General features: G+C 60.1%; 2 protein-coding genes across 2 annotated transcripts; one reads left to right on the top strand and one right to left on the bottom strand.

Moving 5' to 3' along the window:
- Nucleotides 1–317: 317 nt before the first annotated feature.
- LOC136464804 (cinnamoyl-CoA reductase 1-like) lies at nucleotides 318–1884 on the bottom strand. The gene is made up of 4 exons (XM_066463756.1): nucleotides 1631–1884; nucleotides 1367–1521; nucleotides 742–1277; nucleotides 318–656 (listed from the first exon to the last, which is right to left on the bottom strand). The coding sequence occupies exons 1-4, from the start codon at nucleotides 1839–1841 to the stop codon at nucleotides 482–484; spliced, it is 1077 nt and encodes a 358-aa protein (XP_066319853.1). The 5' UTR covers nucleotides 1842–1884; the 3' UTR covers nucleotides 318–481.
- A 5549-nt stretch (nucleotides 1885–7433) lies between these two features.
- On the top strand, nucleotides 7434–8314 carry LOC136466283 (fruit protein pKIWI501-like). The gene is made up of 2 exons (XM_066464674.1): nucleotides 7434–7843; nucleotides 7927–8314. The coding sequence occupies exons 1-2, from the start codon at nucleotides 7434–7436 to the stop codon at nucleotides 8312–8314; spliced, it is 798 nt and encodes a 265-aa protein (XP_066320771.1).
- The last annotated feature ends 342 nt before the right edge of the window (nucleotides 8315–8656 follow it).

Below are 8656 nucleotides of genomic sequence, written 5' to 3'. Positions count from 1 at the left end.
TCGAGTTGTCCATTCCCATTCACGTGTGAGGTCCGATACAGGCTCCACGTGAAAGTTTGCCTTGCCGATTGATTCTAGCTCTAGAGATGGTAATGGTCCCCAATTCCTGATTTCGCAAGAGGGTTCTCTTATTATATTAGGTAACGCAGATGGGCCAATTTAAAGCCTCTTTGTGACGGCTCTACTCTAGTTTTTTTTTTCCCAGCTATGCTCCATCAACTCCACCGTAGAGCAGCTTTGCTCTAGATGAAAGGTGAGCAATTAACTTATATACTCAAACAATTCATCACATTATCGACTTTACATGTACCATGATATAGAACAAGAATGCATCTTAATTATACAACCGTATAAAAATTTGAACGACGAAATACACTAGCAGAAATGTAAAATAACATGAAATACACTAGGTTCTCAAATTTCTTATGCCGTCTTCTTGTACTTAATTCCCCTTTTGGGAAATCCCGGCATGTCCACTGATTTACAAGCACGCACGCAGTTTTTGTTTGATGACAGGCAGGTGGCCCTTCTGCTGCAAGCACACCACAGTCTCGTACAGGCTCTGCCTCAGCGGAGTGAACTCCAAGCCCAGGTCCCTGAGCCTCTGGTTGGAGAACTTGAACGGCTTCACCATTGGCTTGTCGTCGTCCTCGCACCTGCATCACATAAAGACGAGCACGCGAGGTTTTCAGAGCTGATCGCTCGGCGGTGACGACGGCAGAGGAGGGGCTCTGTGCTTACTTGGTTGTGACGGGGTACTGCGGGAAGAGCTCCCTGAGCATGGCGACGAGCTGGGCGCGGTGCAGCACGGTGCCGATGCAGAGGTACCGGCCGCGCGCGGCGGGGCGCTCGTAGGCGAGGACGTGCGCGAGCGCGACGTCGCGGACGTCGACGTAGGCGGCGACGGCGTTGGGGATGGACCTCTTGGTGCCCATGGCGTAGCGCAAGACATGGTGGGTGCTGACGTTGAGCGTCTGCTGCAGCACGGGGCCCACGGTAATGCACGGCAGCACCACGGCCAGCTGCAGCCCCCGGGCCGCCGCCTCCTTCGTCGCCGTGATCTCCGCCATCATTTTGGCGCAGCAGTACAGGTTCTCCGTTCGCTTGCAGAAGTCGTAATCACTCCAGCATGTCTCGTCGAGGACGGCGTCGGGGCACCGGTTGGGGTCCATGTGGACGGCGCCGTAGGAGGAGGTGAAGACGACGCGGCGCGCGCCCTCGTCCGCCGCGGCGCTGATGACGTTCCTGGTGCCCTCCACCGCCACCGGCACGAGCTCCTGCCGACGGGTCAAGGAAGCGTGAGCAGAGTACGTGGCGCATTGCTGTACTGTTGAAAAAGAAAGAGCAAGCACCGACGACGACTGACCGGGTCGTTGGAGACCGGGGAGGCGACGTGGAAGACGCCGTGGCAGCCGGCGAAGGCGGCGCGGAGGGAGTCGCGGTCGAGGACGTCGGCGCGGCACAGGGTGAGGCGCTCCTTGGCGCCCTCCAGAGCCAGCAGGTGTGCGTTCTTGCGGTCCGCTGCACGTCAGCACGTGCACGCAAAGCAGAGGGGAGTACAGCAAGCTCTCTGAACTTGCAGAAGGGAATTGCAGTGCAGGAGATGGTGTGATGTGAGTCAGTCACTCACCAGGGTCCCTCGCAGTTCCCCTGACACGGTAGCCGCGCTGGAGCAGCTCCTTCACCACCCACGAGCCGATGAAACCGCCGGCGCCGGTCACGCACACCAGCTGCTGCTCACAGCAGCTGGACGACATGGTGATGCTGCCCAAGTGCCGATGATTAAGCTGCAGGGCATTTGGAACGGGGTGACTCTCAGTGTGTGAGCCTCGGTCCTCCATCTCTCTAGCTCTCTGTGAATCATCGACAGCTCTCGCCTTGTGTTGTGCTATAGGGTGGCTGCCCGTATTTATACCGCAAGGCGCTCCTTGAGATGTCTGGTCAACTATGTTCACCCCTCAAGTGTTCAACAACACACTTACAGTCGACTTGTCCTAAGTCAATCAGATTGCGGTTGATTATTTTCCTCACCCAGATCCAACTGCGTACGCGGCTACGTCTACACCCAGATCCAACTGCGTACGCGGCTACATCTACAAAGTGTCAGGTGTTTTGGACCGGTGAGCCATCAACCGACTAGTGAAAGTGTACTGCGTGCCTCTAATTTTGGATGGTGATGCAAAGAGACACAAGGTTTATACTGGTTCAGGCAATAGGTGCCCTACGTCCGGTCTGAGAGAGCGATCTCGTATTCCTTGCACCGATGTGCTTGTAGTAGGGGCTTACAAACTGGGCGAGAGAGGGAGCTAGTCCCAGGTCTCTGCGTAGAGTGACATGGGTTGCTTGAGATGTTGATCTCTTACAGTGCGGAGGAGTGTGTGTTACAGAGCTTTGTGCGTTGCTCGTCCGTGTGTATCTGTGTGCCTAGAAGCGACCCCGGTCACTCCCTTTTATAGTCGAAGGGAGGTACGGGAGCGGTACATGGATTTGTTACGTGGCGTTTTGTGAGTAGAGGCGGCATGTCCGAGCCCTGCAGCTTGTCATTGTGGCGGCATGGTCGACGGAGCGGTCTTGTCCTCGGTGCACTGGAGCGACGCGCCGGTCACGCCCGATCCTGTTCGGCGTGGGAGGTCCTGTGATGGCTTGGTGCAGGGCATGGCGCATACTGTGGACGGCGTGCCGATCGTTGTATGTTGACAACGTAGAGAGCCGAGGCCTAGTCGGTGCAGAGGCCGAACTATTGTGGGGGGCTCGGCGGACGCGAGTCCCGAGGCTACAGGAGCCTGGAAGCGGATAGCCGAGGCTCGGAGAGAGCTGTTGGTCTTGTGCGTTGATTCCGAGGCTACAGGGGCCCGGACTTGACTCTCCACGTCGTGCTGTCGTTGGAGCAGGTGGGGTTAGGCAGCACAGTGCAGCACGGGTGTCAGTCGTGGGCACAGCGACCGGTAACCCCTGCCCCGTCCAGTCCTGGATGACATGGCGTCGATGTGACTCCCATCCTGTCGGCCACTCTGCTGTATCGAGCCGTCGTTCGGCTGAAGTCGTGGGAGTGGTTGGATGCGTTGGTTGGATGTGACGTCCTCGTCCGAGGCCTCGTGGCGCGGGGCCTCGAGCGAGGCGAAGAATCGGTACCTCGTCCGAGGCCTTACACGCGGGGCCTCGGGCGAGGCGGAGAATCGGTTCCTCGTCCGAGGCCTTGCGCGGGGCCTCGGGCGAGTCGGAAAATCGGTACCTCGTTCGAGGCCTTGCGGTTTGGGGCCTCGAGCAAGGCGGAGAATCGGTACCTCGTCCGAGGCCTTGCGGTTTGGGGCCTCGAGCGAGGTGGAGAATCGGTACCTTATCCGAGGCCTTGCGTGGGGCCTCGGGCGAGTCGGAGAATCGGTACCTCGTCCGAGGCCTTGCGGTTCGGGGCCTCGAGTGAGGCGGAGAATCGGTACCTCGTCCGAGGCCTTGCGGTTCGGGGCCTCGAGCGAGGCGGAGAATCGGTATCTCGTCCGAGGCCTTGCGGTTCGGGGCCTCGAGCGAGGCGGAGAATCGGTATCTCGTCCGAGGCCTTGCGGTTCGGGGCCTCAAGCGGGGCGGAGAATCGGCACTTCATCCAAGGCCTTGCGGTTCGGGGCCTCAAGCGAGGCGGAGAGTCAGGAGAGTCAGCACCTCGTCCGAGGCCTTTTGGTTTCGTTCTAGGCCGAGCCCGCTTCGGATGAGCCTGGATATTGTTCGAGGTGGGCCAGGCGGTCCAGCCGAGCCTTGGATAAGGTGGGGGTTTGTCGGTGGTTGTCTCTTAGTTTTGATTTTTACAAGGTCTAAGCGATTTTTTCGGCTCTTGCTTAGGGGACCCCTTTTATGGTACCCGACAGTAGCCCCCGAGCCTCAGGGAGAGTGTGAGCGCTCTTCCTGGGGTTTTGACGAGACTTGGCTCGCGACAGCTCCTGGTGGGATGGTATTTCGTACCCGAGGCCTCGGTGGGTGCGCGCGAGCGCACCCGTCGGGTGTAGCCCCCGAGGCCCTGGAGGAGTGGATTTATTCCTCCTGGGGCTTTTCTCATGTTGAGCGAAGAGTTTTATCGCGTTTGTCGAGCCCACGCGTGCGAGTTCGGGTCACTGGGCCTCGGTTTGGTTGTAGGAAGAGCCCTCGAGCCTCTGCTCGGAGCAAGAGGGCGATCAGGAGTTTTCCTATCTTTTTTGTGCGGCCCTCGCGCATCCTTTTTGTTTGGAAGGAGGGGTGGAGTATGCCAGGCTACCCTCGGTGGGTACGAGCAGTGACACCTTAGGTGAGCTGTTATTGGGTAAGTCCAAGTGGAGGCCCGTGCCCCATTCGATAGGGGTCGGCTAGCGGTCCAGAGACGTACTCCAAAAGTACCAGAGGGCTTCTCTAGTGGGTCCTAGGGCCGTTCGATTGGCCCCGAGGGCTCGATGCCTCCCTACGGTGGGATCCCATTCAGAGACCTCTCTACCGGTCTCGGACACGACTTAGGGCATCCCAAGCAATTGCTTGCTTGGGCCTCGGCCATGTACAGGCTCACCCATAGTTATCCCTAACTCTGTTTGTCCTAGGGCGGCTACCGAGACCCTCAGGGGCTCAGCCTTCGAGCCCCTAGACCGTAACAGGCTCGGTGCCCTTTATCGCGTTTGTCGAGCCCCCAAGTGCGAGTTCGGGTTGCTGGGCCTCGGCTTGGTTGCAGGAGGAGCCCCCGAGCCTCTGCTTGGAGCAAGAGGGCGATCAGGAGTTTCCCTATCTTTTTTGTGTGGCCCTCGCGCGTCCTTTTCATTCGGAAGGAGGGGTGGAGTGTGCCAGGCTACCCTTGGTGGGTGCGAGCAGTGACACCTTCGGTGAGCTGTTATCGGGTAAGTACAAGTGGAGGCCCGTGCCCCATTCGATAGGGGTTGGCTAGTGGTCTAGAGACGCACTCCAAAAGTATCAGAGGGCTTCTCTAGTGGGTCCCAGGGCCGTTCAATTGGCCCCGGGGCTCGGTGCCTCCCCAAGGTGGGATCCCATTCAGAGACCTCCCTGCCGGTCTCGGACACGACTTAGGGCATCCCAAGCAATTGCTTGCTTGGGCCTTGGCCATGTACGGGCTCGCCCATAGTCATCCCTAACTCTATTTGTCCTAGGGCAGCTGTCGAGACCCTTGGGGGCCCAGTCTTCGAACCCCTGGACCGTAACAGGCTCGGTGCCTTTTATCGTGTTTTGTCGAGCCCCCGAGTGCGAGTTTGGGTTGCTGGGCCTCGGCTTGGTTGCAGGAGGAGCCCCCGAGCCTCTGCTCAGAGCAAGAGGGCCATCAGGAGTTTTCCTATCTTTTTTGTGCGGCCCTCGCGCATCCTTTTTATTTGGAAGGAGGATGGAGTGTGCCAGGCTACCCTCGATGGGCGCAAGCAGTGACACCTCCGGTGAGCTATTATCGGGTAAGTCCAAGTGGAGGCCTATGTCCCATTCGATAGGGGTCGGCTAGTGGTCTAGAGACGCACTCCAAAAAGTACTAGAGGGCTTCTCTAGTGGGTCCTAGGGCCGTTCGATTGGCCTCGGGGGCTCGGTGCCTCCCTACGGTGGGATCCTATTCAGAGACCTCCCTGCGGTCTCGGACACGACTTAGGGTATCTCAAGCAATTGCTTACTTGGGCCTCGGCCATGTACGGGCTCGCCCATAGTCATCCCTAACTCTGTTTGTCCTAGGGCGGCTGTCGAGACCCTCGGGGGCCCAGCCTTTGAACCCCTGGACCGTAACAGGCTCGGTGCCTAGTTCCTTAGTCCAAAAGGAATCGGGTGGGGGATATTCCCCTTCCGTCGGCTGACAACGGTAGGTGCGCCTTTTGAGGCGGTCCTCGAGGAGACGGAACGGTGCCTGCCATCGCTGTGGTCGGATGCGACATGACATCTGTGGATGGGACGTTACTGTGTGTGCACAGTTAATAAGGAAAAGGTGGACGCGTGGGCGGTTTAGTCAGATCTGGATTAACTGTGCTAGATCTGAGGGAAACTTCCCCGGTTTTGTCGCCCGTCCGTTTTGCCCCTTCCCTCATAAATATGTGATGAGCCTCACCCCGCCCCTCCTTACCTTGCCTGCCTGCGTTCGCCCTTTCTGCCCTCGAGCGGTTGCTAAGAACAGATGAAGAGAGCACCGGGGAGGAGAAGAGAGAAGGGGGAGGAAAGGCGAGAGAGAGAGAGAGAGAGCGAGAGCATGTCTTACCATCTTAGCCGCATTCTCCACCATACCCATGGCCGGCGGTGCTGTTGTCGTCCAGGCGGATCCTTGGGGTCTGTCTGACGTGTCTGCGACGACACTACAGTCGCTTGTCGACGACGGCCTCCTCTGCCCGGTTACCGACCCTAACAGACCGGAGTGGATTGCTCCAGGGGCCGAGCCGGAGCCGAGGCCACATGATGGCTACATTGTGAGCTTCGTGGCCTTCCACGAGCGCGGGCTCGGTCTACCGGTGGACCGGTTCATGCGAGTGCTCCCACATTACTACGGCGTGGAGCTCCACAACTTCAACCCCAACTCCATTGCGCAAGCGATCATCTTCGTCGCCGTCTGTGAGGGGTACCTGGGCATTGCCCCCACTAGGAGCTGTGGCTCCACCTCTTTTGGGTGGGGCTCACCACCAAGACGGCGGGCATGATGGGCACGCGGAAGGCGTTGAGGGCCGGTGGCTGCACTCTCTAAGTGCGCCAAGACCGGCAACCCCTCTACATCCCGGCCCAGCTCGCGTCGTCCAACCGTCGCTGGTACAACAGCTGGTTCTACCTCCGCAATGACGACGGCGGGCTTCCCCCCTATACTGGGCGGGTTGTGGAGAGCCAGCCGGAGAGGTGGAGGTACGGTGTCCCGATGGCTGATCAGCCCAAGCTGCGGCCGCTCCTGGAGGCGCTGGAGAGGCTGCGCAGCCGCGGCCTTATGGCGGTTGAGGTCATGGTGGCCTTCCACCGCCAGAGGGTGCTGCCACTGATGGCTCGGCGGCAGCGCCTATTCAAGATGACACCGGATGAGCCGATCGATGGCGTCCGGTTGTCCGCCATCGCCCTCTTTGACGAGGAGATTCTACGTTGGGTGAGAGAGACAGTGGAGGGGTGGCTAAGGAGCAGTGGTCTGACCCCATTCCCGATGTGCCCGTCATGGGGGTACATCTCTCTAGTGAGTCACGCGCCGCTGCGGCCCCCGAGGCCTCCTTGCTCCTTACATTTTTTATTTGTTCCCTTGTTTGCGTTTGTCGTTCCTGTAGGGGATGAGGGATGTGCGAGCCTTCCTGTCGCCCATCCCTGAGGACACAGAGCGGGAGGTGGCAAACAGGGTGCATGCCGAGGCATACAAGGAGTGGAAGGACGCCGAGGAGGCAAGGCGTAAGAGGAAGAGCCTCGAGCGCGATGAGGTGGAGAAACGTCGCCGGTAGCAGAGGCACGACGGTCTCCCGGTGGAGCCATCTCCGTCACCATCATCGATGGATTCTTCGAGTGATGACGACGAGAGTGAGGTGGGGCGGGGTTCTCTGGACCATCTCCCTGACGTCAGGGGGACTACGCCCAGGGCATCGGCGAGTGGCCCGGCGTTTCCAGGAGAAGGAGGAGAGGACGCCTCGGGGCTAGCGATCGCCTGCCCCGAGGCCGAGGCCGACATGCCCAAGACACGGGCGTTGGGGAAGCGCGCCGTCAGCCTGATGGGCTCGATGGTGGAGGTGGAGCGAGCGACAGTGGGGGCGACCCAACAGCCTCTGTGGAGGGTTGAGAGGGCATTGGAGCCCGGCGAGGGCCGGCCGGTACCAACGGACACGGGGGCCGCACAACCGCCGCTGCCACTGCCACTATCGAGGACGAGGGACACGGTATGGAAGCTATTGTTTCCCCGTTTGAGGTAAGTGTTTTGTCAATGGAGTTTGCAGCATCTTCCACTCGTTCTTTGGCCGTATGCTGACCTCGTGAGTGCTTTGCCTTTAGCCAAAAGCATCAGGCGGAAGCGCCTGCCCTGGCGCCACGTAAGGTGCTCAAGGTGAGCACCAGCTCCACCGCCCAATGGGTGGTAGAGGCGCAAGCCGCCATACAGCATGGTGTAGTGTCGGCCAGGGCCAACCCGAAGGAGCCAGTCGCCCAAGGAGAGGCTACCGAGGCAGCCACGAAGCAAGCGGGGGAGGAGGCGCCTATGCCCCACGAGGCTGAGGCCCGTGAGTTAGATGAAGCCGAGGCGCCCTCAGTCGCTGAGGCCACCGAGGGCGAGGCCGAGGCCCCTAGGACCTCCGAGGCTGAAGCGGCGGAGGCCGGGGCTTCCAGGCCTTCTGAAGCCGAGGTGGCGGAGGCCAGTGTGCGCGTGACGAAGCCGGTGGCCTAGGATACGGAGACAGAGGCGGGGCAAGCCTTAGTACCACCCCTGGTCCAAGACCCACCGCCATCGCAGGGGAGCACCTGGGAGGTGGAGGTCTATTCGATCTCCTCCGACAATACTTTCCGGGGGAAGGAGGTGGCGGACGCCAAGGCGGCCAGCACCGCAGAGCAGCCAGCTCCGACCTCTGGTGAGGGGAGCTCAGCCCTCATCCGGGTACAACCTGAGCCCCATGGGTGGGATAGCCCGCGTGTCTTGTGGCGGAGCCGGGACGACCCTGAGGGGGAGCCTCTATTCGCCCTCGAGGACGTAGCTGAGGGGGGGCGCTAGGACTCCTTCGAGCAATTCCAC

This window comes from Miscanthus floridulus, chromosome 7 (genome assembly GCF_019320115.1).
Source record: "Miscanthus floridulus cultivar M001 chromosome 7, ASM1932011v1, whole genome shotgun sequence".
NCBI lineage: Eukaryota > Viridiplantae > Streptophyta > Magnoliopsida > Poales > Poaceae > Miscanthus > Miscanthus floridulus.
This window is presented reverse-complemented; position numbering and strand designations above follow the sequence as displayed.

What these genes read in the sequence shown, in the direction of transcription:
- LOC136464804 (XM_066463756.1), bottom strand. Translation starts at nt 1,841, where the DNA reads ATGGAGGACCGAGGCTCACACACTGAGAGTCACCCCGTTCCAAATGCC. An exon ending in GGGAACTGCGAGGGACCCTG is followed by an intron (nt 1,522 to 1,630) that starts GTGAGTGACTGA and finishes GCTGACGTGCAG; the next exon opens with CGGACCGCAAGAACGCACAC. An exon ending in CAGTACCCCGTCACAACCAA is followed by an intron (nt 657 to 741) that starts GTAAGCACAGAG and finishes TATGTGATGCAG; the next exon opens with GTGCGAGGACGACGACAAGC.
- LOC136466283 (XM_066464674.1), top strand. Translation starts at nt 7,434, where the DNA reads ATGGATTCTTCGAGTGATGACGACGAGAGTGAGGTGGGGCGGGGTTCT. An exon ending in CTATTGTTTCCCCGTTTGAG is followed by an intron (nt 7,844 to 7,926) that starts GTAAGTGTTTTG and finishes CTTTGCCTTTAG; the next exon opens with CCAAAAGCATCAGGCGGAAG.